The 21,806-nt window shown below is 47.4% G+C and overlaps 3 protein-coding genes across 10 annotated transcripts in view; 1 reads left to right on the plus strand and 2 right to left on the minus strand.

The window, feature by feature from the left end:
- numb (NUMB endocytic adaptor protein) overlaps nucleotides 1-15,399 on the minus strand; it is a 41,407-nt gene extending 26,008 nt beyond the window's left edge. For 4 of the 7 annotated variants that reach the window (XM_062522532.1, XM_062522527.1, XM_062522531.1 and 1 more), the window contains exon 1: nucleotides 13,967-14,093. In XM_062522532.1, coding sequence (XP_062378516.1) covers nucleotides 13,967-14,060 — 94 coding nt within the window. In that variant the 5' untranslated portion in view covers nucleotides 14,061-14,093. Of the gene's footprint in view, nucleotides 1-4,384; nucleotides 4,572-8,760; nucleotides 8,804-13,966; nucleotides 14,094-15,193 lie in introns of those variants that run through there. The other 3 variants (XM_062522528.1, XM_062522530.1, XM_062522529.1) reach the window with 3 other exon arrangements.
- Nucleotides 2,189-10,539, plus strand: LOC134067924 (uncharacterized; the record flags this gene model as incomplete). The annotated part of the gene is made up of 2 exons (XM_062523413.1): nucleotides 2,189-2,683; nucleotides 10,423-10,539. Coding segments are annotated over 2 exons (612 nt in total), but the record flags the coding sequence as incomplete, so codon positions are not given.
- A 1,852-nt stretch (nucleotides 15,400-17,251) lies between the features above and the next one.
- The window catches only part of galnt16 (UDP-N-acetyl-alpha-D-galactosamine:polypeptide N-acetylgalactosaminyltransferase 16), a 29,856-nt gene continuing 25,301 nt past the window's right edge, over nucleotides 17,252-21,806 (minus strand). For both annotated transcript variants that reach the window (XM_062522787.1, XM_062522786.1), the window contains exons 14-15: nucleotides 21,531-21,647; nucleotides 17,252-18,428 (exon numbers count right to left, since the gene is read on the minus strand). In XM_062522787.1, the coding sequence (XP_062378771.1) occupies nucleotides 18,285-18,428; nucleotides 21,531-21,647 (261 nt within the window). In that variant the 3' untranslated portion in view covers nucleotides 17,252-18,284. The remainder of the gene's footprint in view (nucleotides 18,429-21,530; nucleotides 21,648-21,806) is intronic.

Below are 21,806 nucleotides of genomic sequence, written 5' to 3' on the forward strand. Positions count from 1 at the left end.
AGAGGAGGAGGAGAAAGAGGGAGAGGAGGAGAGAAAGAGAGAGGGGGAGAGGAGCAGGGAAGAGGAGGAGGGGAGGAGAGAGAGGGGGAGAAGAGGAGGGAAGAGGAGAAGGGCCATCCATCTGCTGAGGGTACATGTACAGGATGTCTCCGCTAGGGAGCCAAGAGCCGCAGGTTGGCCACGCTAATGTCTGCAAGTCTGCTCAGAGAAGGGCCACACACACGCGCACACGCACAGGCACAGGCACACGCACACACATACGTACACGTACACACACACGTACACACACACGCACACAGGTACACACACACGTACAGTACACACACACGTACACACACGTACACACACACACACACACACACACACACACAAGCAAGTGCCCTCACTCCGATTAACACAAGACTTGCATCCACAGTCATACACATCCACACAAACAGAGTAGGCCTAATGATGAACAGAGACAAAAGCACTCTGCCAGAGAAGGGGAATAGACAGAGAAAGGCTGTGTGAGCAGTGGGAGGGAGAGAGAAAAAGAGAGAGGGAGAGGGAGAGACAGAGGGAGAGAGGGGAGAGAGAGAAAGAGAAAGAGAGAAAGAGAAAAAAAGAAAAAGAGAGAGGTAAATGAGCTGCGGTTTTTGGCTCAGGCAAGACTCCGCAGGAGCCATCAGCTCCTCAATGCTGAACCTTAATTACTAGCAATTACACTCAGCAACCTGACAGGGACAAAACAGTGTGTGTGTGTGTGTGTGTGTGTGTGTGTGTGTGTGTGTGTGTGTGTCACAGAGAAAGAAATGTGCTTCAATCTGTCTGTGTCTGCAGTCATGTGTGGCGACACGTCTCTGAGAGAAGGAACTCTGGCAGATCCAGCAAGACAACAGGAGACAAAAAGGCCGAGAGAGTATTACTATTAAAGTAGGGAGGTGAGGGGAGAATATTACTATAAGGAGGTGTAGGGAAGTGTAGGGAGAGAGTATTATTATTAAAGTAGGGAGGTGAGGGGAGAGTATTACTATAAGGAGGTGTAGGGAGGTGTAGGGAGAGAGTATTATTATTAAAGTAGGGAGGTGAGGGGAGAGTATTACTATTAAAGTAAGAAGGTGTAGAGAGAGAGAGTATTACTATTAAAGTAGGGAGGAGAGGGGAGAGTATTATTATTAAAGTAGGGAGGTGAGGGGAGAGAGTATTATTATTAAAGTAGGGAGGTGAGGGGAGAGAGTATTATTATTAAAGTAGGGAGGTGAGGGGAGAGAGTATTACTATTAAAGTAGGAAGGTGAGGACTGAGGAGAGAGTATTACTATTAAAGTAGGGAGGTGAGGGGAGAGTATTCCAGAGAGACTCCAGGGTGGTGCTGCTGTTCTGACAGGAGGAAGGAAACCGCACTGGGAACAGGAGCCTGGCGAGCTCACTCTCTTATCCCGAGCACATTCTCCCTCTCTCCCTCTCTCGCTCACCTCTTCTGCTCCCTCTCTCGCTCACCTCTTCTGCTCTACCCCTCTCTCTCTCCCCCTCCCTCTCTCCCCCTCTCTCGCTCACCTCTTCTGCTCCCTCTCTCGCTCACCTCTCTCTCCCCCTCCCTCTCTCCCCCTCTCCTGCTGTCTTCATCCTTGGTTGCTCTGTGCTCAAGGGGTCAGGGCTGAGAGCTCGAGCAATGACTGCTCCGCGGGGGAAAGCATCGAGAGCTGAACACACACACACTTGTGTGCATGTACAGACACAGACCCAGAGACACACAGACACACACAGACACACACATACACACAACGCTTAGGTCTAGTAGTCAGCACTGAGCAGAAAATATTTGTCACTAAATCCCCAAAATACACGCATGGATGAACACAGCCAGGCCACATACTGAGACCGTGCGCACACACACACACACACACACACACACACACAGACAGTGCAGGCTAGGAGGAGTCAGACTGCGAGCTCACTAAGCTGAACTACAAAGTGCACTGAGTGGGTAGCAGATCTGAGGACCCACCCTAAGGTCATGATCAAATGGTGACCACATCAGCCTACTCACACACCCATGACCCGACACCACCCAATAGTATTCTACACCACCCAATAACATTCTACGTACACCATTCCATAGTATTCTACATACATCACCCAATAGTATTCTACATACACCAACCCAATAGCATTCTACCTACACCACCCAATAACATTCTACATACAACATTAGGAAGATCAGACCTTATCTGACACAAGATTCCACTCAGCTTCTTGTACAGGCAATGGTTATCTCCAAGCTGGACTACTGTAATTCTCTGTTAGCTGGCCTACCTGCTTGTGTATTAAGACCACTACAGTTGATTCAGAATGCTGCAGCACGACTGGTCTTCAATCAGCCAAAGAGGACACATGTAACCCCTCTCCTAGTTACTCTCCACTGGCTCCCTATAGTAGCCAGAATTAAATTTAAATCTCTCACTCTGGCCTATAGGACACTGACTGGATCTGCTCCCAGCTACTTCAGTTCTTTAATCACGATGTACATTCCCAACCGCCCATTGCGATCTTCTGAGGAGCGTCTGTTATGTCGACCAACCATACATGCTAGGTCAAATTGTAGATCCTATTCTTCAGTGGTTCCGTGTTGGTGGAATGAGTTGCCCAGTGCTCTCCGTTCCAGCAACAGCTTTGGATCTTTTAAGAGGGGTCTTAAGGCATATTTGTTCAATATGCACTTAGTCCTTTGACTTTGTGATGTGTTATGGTTTGTATAATAGTATTGTTTTGTTATAATTTGTCCATTGATAGAATTTGACATTTATTTTGCTATTGTCCTTAAATTTAGCCATACCATGCTTTAGTTATTATTATTATATATAATTAACTGAGTGACTTATTTGATTGCTATTCTCATTTCACTGTTTTTATTTCTCATTAGGTTAGTGCTTAAAATTATTGTTTTACTGATAATATTACTATTCTCCCTATAATTGTTCACTGTTAATTTAATTTGTACTGTTATTTATTTGTATGTCGCTTTGGACAAAGGCGTCTGCTAAATAACAATAACCATAACCATAACCATAACCATAACCATAACATACACCATTCCATAGTGTTCTACATACATCACCCAATAGTATTCTACCTACACCACCCAATAGTATTCCACACCACCCAATAGCATTCTTATTCTACCAACACATCCAATAGCATTCTACATACACCAACCCAAAAACATTCTACCTACACCACCCAAAAACATTCTAGGCCTACCTACACTACCTAATAGCATTCTTATTCTACCTAAACACCAAATTGCATTCTACCTACAGCACCCAATATTATACCTACTTAGCAGGAACAACTGGTAAAGCTGCTACTGGGAAGAAACAGGCTCTCTTGAATTTTGATCAGGCAAGGGGTGGTGGTAGCGTAGTGGCTAAGGAGCTGGGCTAGCATCTGCAACTGTAATAAATGTGAACAGAAAGGGGAAGATGAGCGGGAGTGTGAGAAATTCAGAGAGAAAGATGACTCTGATGGGGGCTGGAAACGCTGTAGGCATAAGCAGCTGCAGCACCCTCAGTTCCTGTCTCGCGGCAGCCTTCATAAGAAATACAACACCCATAATTCACCTGTGTTCACCCCTCAGCATGCTTCTCATGTTGTCTCTGTGTGTGTACACATAACAAATGTGTTTAGAACAGAGAAGTCCGTGTAATTCATCACCACTTAGGCCTCAATCACACTCACCCATCCATGTCATGGACACACCAACACCCATACAGTATATGTCATGACCAACTCGCCACTCATGCTGCGTAGCGCTGGCTTTCACTGGATAATGAGGGGTTTCAGTGAGTAAGAGCAGGTTTCAATGCACTGTGGTGGTTAGAGTGGCTTGTAGTCCATGATCCTGCTCTGTTGTCTGCTGTAGTGGGCTGAGCTGGGTGTGGTGTGGTGTGTGGTGGTGTGGTGTGGGGTGGTGTGGCTGGGTAGATAGCGCTCAGCTGTGTGTGGGTTCTGCAGGGGTATGCAGGTGGGGTTGTTGTGCTGAGGTGCTGGCTGAGGCCAAGAGAGGTTTCAGGAGGAATGTGAAGACTAACAGGCCTGGCCAGCCTTTGTTTGATTATCCAACAAGTGCACGGCTTTTGTCTCTCACACAAGGCAGAGAGCTGTGGTGCTGCCATGGGCTGTCTGTGTACGTGTGTGTGTGTGTGTGTGTGTGTGTGTGTGTGTGTGTGTGTGTGTGTGTCTCATGTTTGCTTGTCGTTCCAGCCTACAGCTACATATGGTCAAGATGATCTACTGTATACCAGACAAATGGTGCGTGTGTGATGCATGCATGTTTGGTGTTTGGTGTGTGTGTGTGTGTGTGTGTGTGTGTGTGTGTGCTGAGTGCCCGAGGGTGTGAGTGGCACCTGCCAAAGCAGCTCTGTCTGAAGCGGTTTGCTGTTGAACTCCGTCGCCTCGTTCTGCTGCTCTGACCGGTGGCACAATGTCCAGCTCAGTCTCTTGCTCCCTTCATCGCCTCTGCTGTCCTTCACTCTTTGGCATTCTCTTCATGTCTGCAACACCCTCTCTCTGTCTTTTTCTCTCTCACTCTCTTTCTCCCTCACACACACACACGCACACACACACACACACACAGGTCAGGAGTCTGTAAGCTTTTCAAGGCCACAAGAATTGTGCCCTCTCTTCTCTCTGATAACAAAAACACACTCACCCCTCTCTTCGTCTCACTCTTTCCCAGACTCCCTCTACCCCTTCCACACACACACACACACACACACACACACACACACACACACACACACACACACATATTCTGAGAAAAGCCTATTACAGCCACATTCCACAACTCCGCTGTAGCAAGTGTGCTGACAGACTGAGTGAGAATCTCATCGGCCGGCTAGCCCTGACATTCTATACGACTGGACATTCTTCAGATTGTAACATCGGCAGTGACCTGCTCTCAACCAAGTGATATGATGTTACACATTCACTCGAGAACCCCGGCTGCCGGTTAATGGCTCAACTATTAGTCCTGATAGCGAGCATGTCCAAAGTTTGTTGATTTCATGCATAAGCACACCAACGCTGCAGTTGTAAAGGGAGCGGAGAGTGTCTTATCATGCTACCACTGACAGCTTTTATGGCAAATTGGGAGAAAGAGGGAAGAGAAGGACAGAGAGAGAGAGGGAGAGAGAGAGAGAGAGAGAGAGAGAGAGGGAGAGAGAGAGAGAGAGAGGGAGAGAGAGAGAGGGAGAGGGGGATAGAGTGTGTGAGAGAGAAAGAGAGAGAGCTGAGCTGCGCTGCATGCAATGTTGATCCCAGGCTCATCAGTACTCTGCCATCATGCCTCCTCCCTCAGGAGCGGGGCTAGTGATCGCTTTTTCCACTCTCAGTTCACCTGAGTTCATGAACATTGAGACTGTGCAGGGTTAACCTGAACACAGTGACAACACACTTTAGTTCGAGAACAACAAAAACTTTTTTTTGCAGTCATGAAAGGGTACACTAGCTGAGGAAAATATCACTCCTAATTAAAAATGTAAAAGCATGCACACAGGGCCATTTCTATGTGGTCTCAGACTCAGCCACATCAAAGGGAATTCTGTGTGCGTGTGTGCGTGCGCGTATAGTGTGTGTGCGTGCGTGCAAGGCTCACCTTTCCCTCTCCTGTATAAAACAGCTCAAAGTCAGGCACTTAACTGCTGCCTACCCTGGAGACTGCATCCCTGCACACACACACACACACACACACACACACACACACACACACACACACACACACACACACACACACACACACACACACACACACACACACACACACACACACACACACACACACACACACTCCCTTTCTAGAACTCCCCGTCCAGTGTCCACTGGCCAGAGGGCTTGCGCTGCATTAGGGACTCGGAGGAAGGACAGAGGAGGAGCCCCCTGCATTAGCGATGGATGAGCGAGCGCTCCTGATGACCCGACGCAGAAGACCCATGACACCAGGCAGGGTAGATTCCCCACTGAGATTAGCATATCAACAGCATAGTAGCCAGAAGACCCATGGCCATGACACCACGCAGGGTAGATTCCCCACTGAGATTAGCATATCAACAGCAGCCACACACACTGGCCACAAACACCACAAACAAACTAACTAACTAACTAACAAACAAACAAACAAACAAATAAGATGCTAATTGCAAGGGTCAACCGCAGCGCAAACGAGTGGAGGGGGAGAGATAGAGGAAAGAGACAAATTGCTTAACCACGAGAGCGAGAGCGAGAGAGAGGGAGAGAGGGAGGGAGGGAGGGAGAGAGAGAAAAAGAAAAAGAGAGACAGAGAGAGAAAAGGAAATGGGCAGTACAATCATGTATTTATGTGTGTGTGTGACTGTTTGGTTCCTAAACAAAAAGCAAACAGTGCTTGTTTACGAATGTCCTCTAGCGTCCTCTTTAGCCGTCTGCGTAATGAGAAAATGAATTAACGCTATAAAAGCAATTGAACCAGCTCTCACAGTATAAACTCAGCGTGTGATAGTGAGAAAACGAACACTGTCTGCGCACAATAAACCTGTCTGCATTCACAACCAAACTAACACAGGGGCTCATACACTCAGTCACTCCCTCAAACATGCAAACACAAACACTACACACACACACACACACACAAAGACAGAGGAGGAAATTGACACTTCTGGCAAGGAAATGCTCTCTTGCATAACTGATCATAACTGTAACTCAGCTCCTCTGCCTGCAGTGTGTGTGTGTGTGTGTGTGTGTGTGTGTGTGTGTGTACACGTGCGTCCAACACACACAGATGACCACAGAGCACTTGGCATGATGGAAAGCTTGGCATGATCCTGCACTATCATTATGGCCTGTAGAGAAAGAGTGTGGGTACACATGCTCTCTCAGCATATGTTCTATTCTTGGCATATTCTCTCTCTTTCTGTCCTACACACACACACACACACACACACACACACACACACACACACACACACACACACACACACACACACACACACACACACACACACACACACACACACACACACACACACACACACACACACACACACACACACACACACACACACACACACACGGAATCAATGGAAGTGTTACTCACTACCAGGGGGGAATATCAGACCATTTATATGCACACGTGTTTGTGTGTGTGTGTGTGTGTGTGTGTGTGTGTGTCAGTGTGTTCTATGTTTACACAGCAGCATGAGTCCAGAGATCAGAAAGGAAGAGGAACTTCCTGCTATGAGAACAGACATTCTATTTCGTCATTCTAGCACATCTACAAACTCATGCTCAGCCCTTCTGTAGACGGATATAGACTCCGTGGGCCGCTCCCCATCCCAGTGCACTGCTTAAGGGGAAATTATGGCAGGCAGGCAGGCAGGCAGGCAGGCACATAGACCAGCGCAGAGATTCAGGTCTTTTTAGAGCGAGGCCTGCAATCGATAACCGCAGGCAGATCCCTCCCCCTACATCCCCCTCCCCGCCCCCCTCCCCACCACCCCACGCAACACAAAGCAAACAAACAAAAAATACTGCAGTAGGCAAGTGCGCACGCACACACACACACACACACACACACACACACACACGGGTCCAGGACTAATGCAGGGGTACGAGGAAAGATACCCTATGGACTAAAAGGATGCTGCACTGTTTTTATTACATTCACTGCATAGGCACGGGCTGGCCAAGTGTGGTCCAGGGCCATCCTTACGCAGCTGTGTGATGCTGAAGCTCACTGCTATGTCAGGCAAAAGGACTGCTGAAAGGCCCTGGGCTGATTTGAGCAAAATGCTGCGCGAGTTAAAACTCCAATATACTGAAAAGACCTCTGCTCCCTTTGCAGGTGTGTGGTGCTGGAATGAACAATTCAATAGTCTTGCAACAGCACAATGTGTCAGCCAGGAACAACGCTGGTGTGGGTGTGTGTGTGTGTGTGTGTGTGAGAGAGAGTGTGTGCGTGTGTGAATAGTGAAGGCCTATCATGCAAGCTGGTTACAAGGGCATGTGTGATCTCGAGTGCATGCAATAAGAGCGGCCTGCACTTGTGTTCATGCCTCTGTGAGCGTTCACAGCATGTGTGTGTGTGTGTGTGTGTGAAAGTGAAAAGGGCGGTGGCGACAGACGATGTGCAGCCCTGAGGTGCGTTCAAATTCGATTTGTCAAATTCAAAAAACGATTTGGTGTCAACATTCCATTGTAACGGTAATTGCGTTGTTGCCTTCGTCAAGCTCACATCCAGCCAGCTCCACTGTTTGCCAATCTCTCGCGAAAAAACTCAAGGCAAACAGAAAGCCGTTTCCAAATTTGGACGCAGCTCTGGAGCAAGCATGATGATGATGATGATGATGATGATGAAACTGTGCTATGGGTCCACTCTCACTGAGCACGTGCCAAGACAGTACAGAGCAGGGAGTGACACCTGAGCCAGCAAGGGAGGCCCTTGGTCATGGTTTATTCAGCCCCCCCCCCCCCCCCCCCCCCCCCCCCCGCCCCCACACGCTATCCATTCATCAGAGGCAGAGGACCAGGCACAGCTGACAACGTGAAACAGAGGAGAAAATCAGTGGGGCCCAGACACACCCTGCTACTGATAAAACCTGCCCTTCCACCCATCTCACAAATGACTGAGAGAGAGAGACAGAGACAGAGATAGATAGAGAGAGAGCGCGAGAGAGAGAGAGAGAGAGCGCGCGAGAGAGAGAGAGAGAGAGAGAGAGAGAGAGAAACTTTTCTGAGGGGTGGGCCTGACCTGTTCGGACCGGACCGAAGATGTGTCAAAGAGGAATGTCTTCATTTCTGTAAGATGAGCTCAAAGGCAAATTGTAACAAGAGATCAGGAGACTCAAACACGCTGCTCAACCATGTTATGTCATCATATCCCATCCAACCGGTTTGACAGCCCTGGGAAGACCAGGGGGGAGTTGTGCGTACCAGTGTTGTGTCTCACTCAGGTGACACAGTTTCCACCTAACTCGTACCAAAGAAGGGCATTTCCGGCCCGACACGCTGTCTTTACCTTTCTCTCTCGGTCGCTGCTCACACCTCTGATAAAGAGGGCTGAAAGAACCCTTTGTGTGTCTCAGATGACAATGAGCTGGTATTGTGTGAGGCAGCTGGGGCTAGCACCGCCCCTCACTCTGCCGAGCGGTGAAAAGACGGGGGCCCCTGGACAGGGCCCAGCGGAACCCCAATTACACGGAGCCGAAATGGCAGCAGCTCAGAGTCCAAGGCCCTTAAACAGGGTCACTAATAAATGGACGGGCTGACTCGTTACACAGCTCTGGGAAGGGGCCAACAGCAACGGGTTGGAACTGGGAAATGAGTAAGCAGGACTGGGAAAACTGGGACAAACCAAAATGTGGCGGGGTAAAGTCTTTGATTCTAACTTCCACTCAACACAGAGGCAAAGAAAATACAAAGTCTTCTCTTCGCACTGTCTGAATAAGTAATGAGCAAGCGTGCAAAGCTACAGAGAGACAGGCTGTCAGACAGAGAGAAGCAGATAGTCTCAAGTCAGCACATAACTTAACCTCTGCTCACACAGGAACACATTATCTATTCTCTAGCCTGGCCGGGCCGGGCCGCACCGCAGGCATTAAGCCAGATAGGCTGAAGCAGGAGTTACTGATGTAACCAGGAGGATAGGAAACCCTCTCTGATAGGTTCTCCTCCCCAGCAAAAGAATGCACATTCCTTCCTCATGACTCCAACTTATCAATGGGAGGGCGGTCCGTCTGACGCATCACACCTCCAGTGTGTATAGTGGACGGGCGAGCGACTCGCGAGGGTGTAGCCTAGCATTTGCAGGACCAGTGAATCGTCATGCTCTGTGTTCAGACTACTCATAAAAAGATTCATTCTGTGACGGACCACAGCATTTTTTCCATTAAATTTCATTTCATTTCATAAATGACCACATGGACTAAAACAGAGCCAGGCCCCTACTGAAGCAGTCTGGACACAGTGCTGCCTAACACTCACATTGGCCAGAACACACTCCTATTATGCTGTAATTAACACAGTCACAATCCATCTCTTGCTCCCCTTGAGGTGGCTGGCTTACCACCACAGACAGACCACATTAAAAACAATTACACATGCATCACCGGTACTTCTCAACCTAACTAACTGGAATCCAGGCGCCCTCAAAAAGGAACCCAGAACTGCGAGAGCAGGAGCCAGGCTGTATATGCACTGTGAGTGACACTGATGGGCTTTCACTGGCCAAGTCTACAGTAAAACCAGGCAAGAAACAAACTCAGCTAATTGACTGTAGAGACCTTTCGCGGTAAGGTAAAACCTAGACTATGGAAACCAGAGAGTACACTGCGGATCTGAACCATGGCATAGTGTGCCTGTCGGGTGTGGTGTGGTGTGGTGTGGTGTGGTGTGGCCCTGAATCATGGTACAGTATCCCTGCAAGGCGTGCTATGAATCTGAACCTCACAGTGTGCTTCTGGGCCTCTTGCCCCCTCTGTTACACAACAAAGCAGACCGGGGCCAAGCAGAGCTTCCAGGCCAGGCGTGAGTCAGCACAGAGCAGACTTCGCCCCAGCGAGGGGCCCCAGCACCAACTGTCTATCCGGAGAATCCACCCTCAGTCCCCAAATGGCATCATATCTTCCACACTCCCATACATCACCAGGATAATGCCTGTAGAGGGAGACCTGGGCAAAGCCAAAGTATTTTATGCTTGGTACACGACTAGCATGGATGCAGAGGCACCACCACGCACACAGAGCATCCAGCCTTGTGACTTTCGGTTGCCATGGAACTGGGCTCAGAGCAACAGGTCTCTAATGACGCATGCAAAAGCTCTCATTTATGCAAGGTGCATGCTCCCCGTTAGAGGCTACATGTAGACTACTAGGCAGTGGCCTTAGTCATCCAGCTTTAAACTGAAGTGTGGGTGAGCACAACGTGCAACTCGTGGAAATGATCAGTCCATCAGCCCTTTTTAGCGTGTTCTGAACAGAGTGACAAGAGATTAGGTTGAAACAAAGGCATGACTCCCTGGGTCTCTAATCACATCCTCATCAGGTCCTAATGAGGGCCCTGGCCGCTGAATAACCCATGAGCAGCAGGGAGCGCGCAGCAGGCTTTCTCCATCACCCTGCCAGCTGACAGACTCACTCCGTTCACTTCAAACATGTTCCTGGGCCGTGCAGCTCACGCCACAATTCCCTTTGTGTCCCCATCCTGACCGCGTCCGCTGGAGCGAGAAAGCCCTGGGTGGTTTTGAGATGCTCTCACAGAACCAAGCGAAAGTCATCCCGTGAGGATAACTGAGAGATCAGTGTTCGAATTTGCTGTCTTGGTGTGAGGGGGGGAATTAATCCACACTAGCAGGGTGTAATCAGTGTCCGGCACCAGCAGATCTGTGTAATCACACTGGCGCAGAAGCCAAGAGAGACCAATGCATCAGCCCGGCCGCCAGTGATTCAACCAGTCTATCTAGGCACACATTCCAGTCCACTCCTAAGAAGTGCACAACAACAGCCCTAGCCTTCGACACTGCATGCATATGACCTACATGTACCAGAATTACTGTGTCAGAGTGTGCTTTTAAAATTCTGGCCATATCTATTTGACTGAATCAACATACAGATTACAGAGTGTGCCACGGTCTCCGACTGTGTGTGTAGTATGATCTACCTTGTGCACGACACCATTGAGAGAGAGAGCGAGAGGCAGAACTACACACAGTAAAGCCTAAGTCTGGTTGAAGAGTACAGTGCTTAAGAAGGTGTTAGCATAGGAGCCTGGCTTACCTACTCCTTCTCACTGCGGCTGTGCTATTTTAGGCTGGTTCGGACTGGAAATGGGGTCAGCAGAACACTGTTCAGTCTGAGAATAACAGCAATTTCAGATGCAGAGCTTTCATAATGATACAGAGCCAATGGCAACAACGATCGATCAATAGCACGGCAACTGGCCTCACTACAGTAAAGCCAACAAACGGCCAAAGACAAGAAATGTCAGATTCAAATAAAGCACATGTCCTGATTATAATATAGCCGAAGAAGCAGACTGTGGTATTTTGACTCTGAAGAAGACGCATGGGCGTCGAAACGTTAGTCACTTTACACCATTAAAAGCATTGAAAAGTGTTGAGTGCTCCAGTCCCACTCCTCCCGACCTTGGGTCTCCACACAGACTGTGGTAAGGTTTTAGTTATGATGGTTACCTTTACCTGCCAACATACCAACTCTCCCGTCTTGCATTTCTAAATGAGCAGATTACTATAAACATTACAATTAATATATCACAACTTTATCAAAACACATCAAAACAAAACAGACAAAGCCAAAACCTAGACCTGTTACTAACCAGGTATAAAGTAAAGGAACGGGGAAGATGGTGCTACTAAAGTTAGAGGACATAATTGAGGTAGTCTCTGTGCCTTGAACCAGTGCCACCATGGCCATAAAGTCTATGATGCATCCTCCAGTTACCCAATATGGATGTGGTGTCATGGCACTTAGCAAGAGAGAAAGACTGCCTGGCATGACCATTCAATCAAAGTGATTGGGAGGTTGCCAGGACTGTGTTGCCCAGCTGGCTTTCACAGCAGAGGGTGAAAACGCAGGAAGACTCCAGCTGAACCTGTTTCAAAAGATATCTAGCCTCACCAACGCGTATCCTACCACAGACACGCAGCTCCGTCGGACACACTTCAGTCTATGAACCTGACTGTGTGTATGAGGAAGTCATAAGTCAATATATAGGCTGAGCATTTGCGTATAGGCCTAGGCCAGGCTGGTGAGTCTTACCAGCTTCCAAAACACTTCATTTCAGCTCACACCTTCTGGCCCGAAACTGAAAAATCTGAGAGCTATGGGATATACTCGGGAGCAACAGTTTTATTGCTTCTTCAAGGCAACCAGATGTCTGGTAGCTTGTTGTACATTAACCAACTTGCAGCCACAAGAGACCCACAATAAACAGCACAGATGATTACACTCGGGTTCACTTTCCTTACCCCTCCCTCAATGGTAACCACTTTCATTCTGGCTTTCCCATTCTGTTCTGTTCTGTCCAGCTCAAACATCAACCAGACGACTGAAACTAAAATATAAGGGCTGGATTCATGAGATGAGCACAGAGTTTAGGAACAGGAAGTCCAACGACCATTGTAACATGGACACTGACATGCTCATTGAACCAACAGGAAGGCAGGTAGATTGCGCCACTGTGGTGACTACCTGGAAAGGTACACATGTCCATGAGGCGTAAGGTTTCAGCAAGCTGGGCCAATCCTCACTTGCATAGTCACAGGTGGATATCAGGTGAAACCTGACTAGACTGCGCCCAAAACTACTCAGATTAAGAATATTTTATTATTGGGAGACACAATAAATCACTTTGCAGAGAAATCTTTTGGAGAATATCTTCTGTCACAACTTTGACAGAGCACTGCAGTGCATTGAGACGTCAGATTGAGACATGAGAAATATGACTCATATCAATTGATTTGCCAGGAAAGAAGGTACCTGGCGTCAGGTAAAGTACCAGTGAGAAGTGTAAAGTGAAAGCTTGGTTCTGGCCACCTTTTCACACGACTACAACTTTCTGAAGTGTTCGTTAAATTCGATTCTGATACATGTTCGCTCATCGCCCAGCCATGTCGCAGACTCGCTCCCTGTCCCAATTAGCAGAACGAAATCCGTAAAACCACATCACTTTACAGAGGGTGAAGTGAAAATAACTTGTGTACCCCCCTCACCCAATGTAACGTTACTCTCTCACCTAAAGATACAGTAACTTTGCTTCACTTGAAATAGGTACATACGGCTACTATGTAACAACCTGAGATGGTTGATCCACCTTTTTAGCCATTTACATCACCAGGCAACAGAAGTCATACCAAACGCATGAATTAGGTGGCTGACTCTCCCCGACATGGCCACGGTTGTGAGTCACTCTGAATGAACATTTACACAAGCATAACGTACCGGTTTTCGTTTTCTGCATGCCTGGAAATTGATACTGGTGTTCAGCCTCTCGAGTTAACGTTAGCTTCCAAGCTACGCAGCGAGAAAATGGCATTGGTCCAGATGTGCCGCATTTTGCTGGAGCTAGTGAGCTATCCTAACAAGGAAGCCTAGAGGAATACTCAAAGTCCGGAGCGATATACAAGGAGTAGCTTATTAGTGGTGACTATCTAGTTAGCTTCAAGTCAAACGTTCAAATTAGATGCTGAGATAGTTAGTTATCTAGTGTAATTTGTCCACTAATGTTAACGTCAGCTATCAATAGTTATGATAGGTCGGTCATGTTCAAGTTAGCTGGCGTTAGTTAGCCAATTTTTGTTAGCCACCAAAGGCAGGGTTGTTTGCAACAAGGATATGGAGGTTGTCCATCCATCCAAGTTAGATAAACTGTCTTTTACATATAATCACAGGCTGCGATATCTGGCTTGTGTCTATTTTAAAATGCTGCCACCTTTTTCGTTAGCTAACGTTAGCTAACGTTCACACATGAGACAACCTTAACGAGACTGCTCAAGTAACTAACGCAACGTGAACGTAACTTACAACGTTAATGTTCTCAAGTAAACATTACGCTATAATAAGCTACAGCGTTACCCAAGCCAGCCCTCACAAATATTAGCTCAGCAGGGCAACATTAGTAAATATAGGTAAGGTATAACATTAATGAGGCATGTTAACATTAACTACGTGAACCGTGCATTCCACCTTAACGTTAACGTTGGTGGTTATTCGACAGTGCAGAGACTGATCATTTGACGTTTGTCAACGATAGGCAGACTCTACCTGTGAACAGATCTGACCAAGTCCGGTTGTCTGTGACTGATACTTAACGTTGTCTAATATCGTATAAGCTAGTGTTAGCCAAGAACATCAATATCTACAAACGTTAGCGTCAGTCTCATGACAGGCAAGCTTGCACCAGAAGTAACGTTAACGCTACAACAGCCAGCTTAGCTGACTGTTAATTTCTGGCTCATCCACCTTACTGCCAATTCAAGCTAACATTGGCTCTCAACAGAGGAGTGCTACACTTCAGTATGTGACGTGAACAAGTTCGCTATTAACCAGCTCGGATATTAACGTTAGCGACAAATGGACATTACCTAGGATAAGCTTAGTTTAACGTTTTAGCGATAGTAATCGCTAGCTAATAAAAATGCCAAACGTTACTTGCATCTCTCTCCTTACCTGATCAACACCCAATCCAGTAATGCGGTAACCAAGTGCAGTTGTCACCCAGTCAATATCGATATTAGGTGTGTGTATTCCAAATCTGAAGAAAGTTATGTTATCGGAGATTAAAGGGCAATGCTCCCACGACACGCAGTCACCTACGCTTTCCAAACATCAGGCGTTTCACCTGCTCCTCTTTCGCTCCTCGGTACACTAGCCGGTTCAACCAAACCTCACCCTTAGCAACGGACCGCCCAGTCTTCATGAATTGGGCGGTTCCTTGTGACTGGTTTGATCGTTTCGGTTCACGGTTGCTCAAAATATGTGCCAATCAAAATGGGGCGGTACCTATTTTTTGTACTGTGTTTATGACTACGACAGCTCCTCCCACTAGTAAGAAATGCCTATGGACCCATAACATTAGAACCTTTGGATCCATAAATAGAACCTTTCGATCCATAACATTAGAACCTTTTTACATCGTCTTGGATTGGTCCTACACTTTCCCCAGCTCTTGAACCACTAGTGACCTACTGGCATCATCAGTCAAAAAAAGTCAAGCCTAAAGTTGAATTGTTGCAAATGCCTTGGTACTGTAGGCCTATCAAAATATTTAGAAGGGTATTCGTCAGATAGGCTACCTTTTGTCTCATTTAGCCAGTAATTTATCACAACGGCTGTAATCCAGGACTATGGGCAATTTAAGACAAAAATGGGATGAGATTATCACCACATCAAACTAAAATTGTATTGTAGGTAGGCCTACAAGCCCATCTTTACGCCATTAAATCACTCTACCTGATGAAGAAGCCAGGCCTAACTCCTCTTGCCCGTGGTGACGGATAATTGACCTTCTAAAGAACCGTATCAGTGCCCTGCATTCCAGACATAGCTTTTTGAGGGGATAGACCAGAGTTCAGGCAGAGGCCTGTGGAGCAAAGCTGGAATGCCTATAGCTTTCCCATGCACAGCAGGTCTGCTTGGGCAGCACTTGACTACTGTCCCAGGCCTGGTGATGAGCTCTTTTGGTCTCTGCCTTTTAAATGGTATCTAATACCTTTGTATTTATTGGGCCATAGTCTACAGATGCATAGACATATTTGAATGCTTACTGATTGATACAGATTTTTGATGATTTTCCAATGCGTGCTTGTGTGTGTGTATGTGTGTGTGTGTGTGTGTGTGTGTGTGTGTGTGTGTGTGTGTGTGTGTGTGTGTGTGTGTGTGTGTGTGTTGGTTTGTGATATGGTCATGATTATTGTACTTAACAGACACTTTTGTCCAAAGCAACTTAACAGAATATGAACATTAGAATAGTTCAAATGAACTGTAAACAATTTTACAGTTAAAAGCCTACAAAATCTTACCCTTACTTATAAAAGTTATAGCCCACAATCTTGCCTATGGTCCACATGGCCTACAGTATGGTGTGACATGAAGTGTAATGCTCGTCTGACCATTTACTGTCAGAACATCATCAAAAAGAAGCAACAATATTCCATTGAAAGACTCCATTAACCATTTACTTTTCAACAAGAAAGTCTTCCTCTAAATTGGTCATATGGGCTGAAGTAAGGTGTAAGATATAGGCCAGGCTGAAAATGAGAGTGTTCTTACAAATATGGCCAGTTTCTCAAACATCCTACACAGATCTCACCCAATTCAAGCCAATTTCTCAGTAGAGACAGATGGGTAGACGCATAAATGGAGAAAAAGGTTTACAAGCAGTGTGATCTTTCACTTACCCCATACCTCACGAGGGATTTCTCAGTGTATTTCCAGACACAGGCTACAAATGATAGGCCTACTGCTGAGCAGATGGATTTGATTCTAAGGAACGTCTGCCATCTTGTGGATGAATAGGGTGTTGCATTGGGCTGCTTTCCAAATACATGTCTTGGTGTTTTATCATGCGTTAATCAACTGGGTAATCTAATACACATGTCATTTCCCCTCTTTCATTTAAATTCAGTCTACAGAGAATAGAATGTCTCAGGAGATGTGTGTGCCATTGTTTCTGCATGACTTGTGGCATATATTGAATTAGATGAAAGATGCATCACGGAGTCAGTTGGTTGCCATTTTTTATTTGTTTTTTCAAATGACATGGATGGTCAGATATTCCAAAACAAAGCTTATTCAAGCCTCAAGTATTTACAAAAAGAATTTAAAAACACAAAAATAGCAATAAAACATTCTTTGGGCTCACTGCATCGTTTACCTCCAGCTGAATGCGTTTTGGTTTTGGAGGCCATGCAAAATAAATGTCAGATGCTGTGCATGGACCTGTGCATTGTATAGCACACATCCCATAAACCGTCTGCAGTTCAGTCCATTTAGCATGAAACGTTCCAGTGCTTTATTAAACCGTGCCCTCTCTTCCAAGCCTCGTCTGATCTATTTGGAATGACAATGAGCCAAACTTCTGACTGTCAGCCCAGACAGCAACTGTAATGTTTCTCTTGGCTCTAAAAACAGCATAAGAATTTATGAGCATCCTCATACTGCCTACAAATATTTTATATTTTGAAATTAAAGACTTAAAAAAAGATTATGGCTGGAGCTTTCTACAATATATACAACATCACTTTGAGGAATGCACTGTGAAACTCAGAGTCAAGACAGCCATTAAAACGATGAACAGTCAATAGCTTCCATGGGATTTAAGTTAATCAATGAGAACCACATTGGCCATGAGAATGAGAGAATATACAGATATGAGCTGTTTAAGAGGGTAAAAGGTGCAATAAATCTTGCCCTCTCTCTCTCCCTTCCCTCTCTCTCTCTCTCTCCCTCCATCTGTCTATCCATCCCCAATATCATCAATCTTACTGACCACAGAAAGAAATGTCACAAAACACCCCTTGGACCGAACACAATGGCATTAACCTTTGGACAAAAATAAAGTCCTCTACGACTAAGACAGCAGCATCTCCCGCCCACTACAGTGTGAAGACATGCCCCTCACCCCTCAGAGTCCCAGTGCAGGCGACGCACCACCACCACCACCACCACCACCAAACACTCTCCACACAGTCAATCCATCTGGCTTCGTCCACCCGAAACTGCTTCCTCCTCCTCTTCTTCATCCTCGTCTCTCCCAAGGTCAGGTGATGAGCTGGGGCTCCCACGATTGGCTGGCCAACTGGGGGTGACACTGGGTGATGATTGGTGGACCGGCGGGGGGCTGGCTGTCGAGGCAGAGACCGCTGACCATGTGCTGCAGGGCGGTGCCTTTAGGCCTCCACTTCTGCACAGGTGAAGAGAGAGAGAGAGAGGCAGAAAACAGGGTTCGCTGTTAAACACCCGGAACACTCATATTACATCAGTCATATTCGGACGCCTTTAAAAACGACACATCTTCACTGCTAATGCTTTTATTGGTGACATAAAACGCCAGATGTGCAGCAAGATGGTCCCCACCTCCCCGAGCACATGTGGACCATGTGTGTGAGCGTCCATCATGTGTCACTTCTGAGTGGCGTCTGCTATGATGGGGGCAGCTGTCAGGACACAGGGAGTGGCACTTCCTCTGTCCATCTCACCACACCTGAGCAGCGAGAGCCCATCTGGCGCGGGGTGAGGAAGGTGAGCGGGTTCAGGCCAAACGGCTCGGTGTCTGGCGCCGCCCGGCGTGGGCCTTTGGTCTTGGCACGGCGGCCCAGCGGCAGCCGGTTTGAGTTAGATGCAGTAATGGAGCAGCAGGAGTCTGACTCAGGCCTGGATTACAGTAATCAGGAGGCCTGACACACAGGCTCGCTCTGACAGGCCAGGCGCAGGAGCACACAGCAGATACGCTCCACCAGGCCAGGGCCTTACGCTGCCGTGCACCGCGGCGTTTAGCCTGCCGCACAAACACACCATGCCAGTGCCACACGGCGTTTAGCCTGCCACACAAACACAATGGCAATGCCATGCTGCCACACTGCGTTTAGCCTGCCACACAAACACACGGTCTGACTGCCAGCTGTGTCTATTTGTAGTGCTTAGCGAGGTTCCCTCTCCACTGTGAAGCGCTTTGAGTGTAGAAAAGAGCTGTATAAATGTAACGTGATGAAAGAGAACGTTTCCTCGTCCCGTCAGATTTTAGCCTGTTAAGACGCCACAATGACGATCACTTTGACCACGATGCATGCAGTGTATAACGACACAAGCAATTGTACTTATTTCTTTTTTTCTAAACCATCACAAGTTTCCTTTCTTCTTCGAGACATAGAGCCAAATGATCTTAATTTGTGAACTGATACTGCCAAAATGTTGCATGAGAGAGTAAGTTTTGGCCATTTCGATATAAATATAGCAGTCCAAGGAGAAAGACTCCCTCTGGACACGCACCCCCACACAAATGGAACCGCTTGAGGCATTTTCAAAAGGAAATGTGGGGGCTTTTTGAGGAGGAGCTAAGACTGACTATAAATCGATGGTTCATAAATCAGTTGGCAAGGAGAGAGGAACAGACTCTGGCCTGTAGACAATGATAAATTAATAAGATGAACTTCGGAACAAAAACACACAGATACGCGTGCACGAGCACGAGCACACACATAAAAAACAATCTTAGAAGCTAAAGCTGGACTGAGTGGAACCACATGGTAAAACGGGAGGTGTGTGTGGGGAGAGTAACAATAGTTCTCCTCGGCTGGCCAGGCCGGCCTCGATAAGTGTTTATGTTAGTGTGAAAGGAATGCATATATGTGTGATGAAAATACACTACATTTGTGCCTGTGCCTGTCTGGTAATTAAAGTCTGAAAGAGTCTGTGCATGAGTAAGAGTAAGTGAGTGAGTGAATATATCTGCAACATACACTTACAAAAAGGTTTCTCACAAAAAGGGTTCTCGGGGTGCTATATAGAACCATGCAGGCATTAAAGAACCCTTAGGGCTTCCTTTGATGAATCCTTCAAAATGATTTAAAGAACCATTTAGGGGTGCCGCATATGAGGCATGCATTTTGGTTCTATAAACCGATAGCAAATTTTTTACAAAGAGTGTAGAGCTCAGTTCATACAGTAAAAGAGGACCACATGCGTGAGGAATTATCTCAATTTGTCCACCAACAGCATTCCGCTTCCCATAAGCGTTTTTCACACATTAGCACGAGCTAATGGGGCTGAATTACAGATTCAGCTCCAGCTATTTGAAATATGTAGGCCGGGCTGTGTAACGACCATACATTATGGCAGACACCATCTGGAGCTTGGGACTTTACAAGCAACACAACGGAGGGTAATGGAGCAGAGCTCGCTCGCTCGCTCGGCCGGCCGCTGCACACAAGATGTCCTCCACTTTAGATGCCTGGTCACTGGTCAGGCCTCAGACTGAGCTCTGAGCCCCAGCTCATCTCCGGAGCCCACAGGCCAGGAGAACACGGTCAGCGCTGGCCACTACCACAGACACACACACACACACACACACACATATGAACAAACACACACACACACACACACACACACACACACACAAACAAAACCACAGACGCATACACCCACACACACACACACACACACACACACACACACAGACAAACACACATACACACATACATACACGCACACACACACACAAGCAAACCCACAGACGCATACACACACACACATACACACGCACACAAACACACACACACACAAACACACACACACACACACACACACACACGAACACACACACACTCATACATACACGCACAGTCGCACACACACACACAGACGCAAACATACACACAGACACGTACATACACACACACACAGACGCAAACATGCGCACAGCAACACATGGTTTGGGTTAGTCTCCACCCAAAGGACGTAAATCATCGGCGCTGCCGAGCCGAATGCAGTGGGGAGCTCAGTCATGGCACTGACGGATGAGATGAGTGTTGCAGGCAGGGGGAGAGCAGAGGGATGAGCTGATGCTTGGCCTGGGGGGGTTCCACATGTGGGATAGGGTGTCAGTGTGGGGTACAGACGACCCCATCGCCTCTGGGAGTCAGAGATGCGTGTGTCTCCAGGACAGGACAGCGCCATGTCTCTCATCTCTGGAACATCTGTCTTGTCTCTCATCTGTCTTGTCACTCCTCGAAAACTTTCCACACATTCGACGGCCCGGCGCGTACGGAGGACATGGTCCAGAGCACGTGTTGGGTATGTTCAGACTGTTGTCATCGTCGTAAATACCCCTGACCCGTGGCACTGCGCTGTGCTGTGGCTGGTGGACGACCAGGTGCCAGTTATAGGAGCTCTGGGCAGGTTAAAGGCCCAGATGAATTCCACTGAGACCTGTGTAACAACACACCCTGCCCACCCCCCCCCCCGCCCCCCGCAACACCCTATGCAGGCCAGGTGTGGCGCCGCTCACCTGTCTGGGCTCCTTGAAGTTGCAGGGCTCCATCTTGACCTTTGACCCCGGAGTGAAGGCGCTGATGGCGAGACAGAGGTCCTGCTGCCGGATCTGAGGCTCGGACAGCGTCCATCTCTGCCAGCGGGATTGGATTGGAAACAACCAGAAGAGAAGGAGTTAATAAGGCTGGCCCACAACTTTCCAAACCCCAAATGCCGCAAAGATTAGACTGTCAGCGCGTCGATAAGTCAAACGGCCTGCAAGGATGCGGCTTGCTTTAGAACGCCTGTGGTT

Source organism: Sardina pilchardus, chromosome 20 (assembly GCF_963854185.1).
Source record: "Sardina pilchardus chromosome 20, fSarPil1.1, whole genome shotgun sequence".
Taxonomy (NCBI): Eukaryota; Metazoa; Chordata; class Actinopteri; order Clupeiformes; family Clupeidae; genus Sardina; species Sardina pilchardus.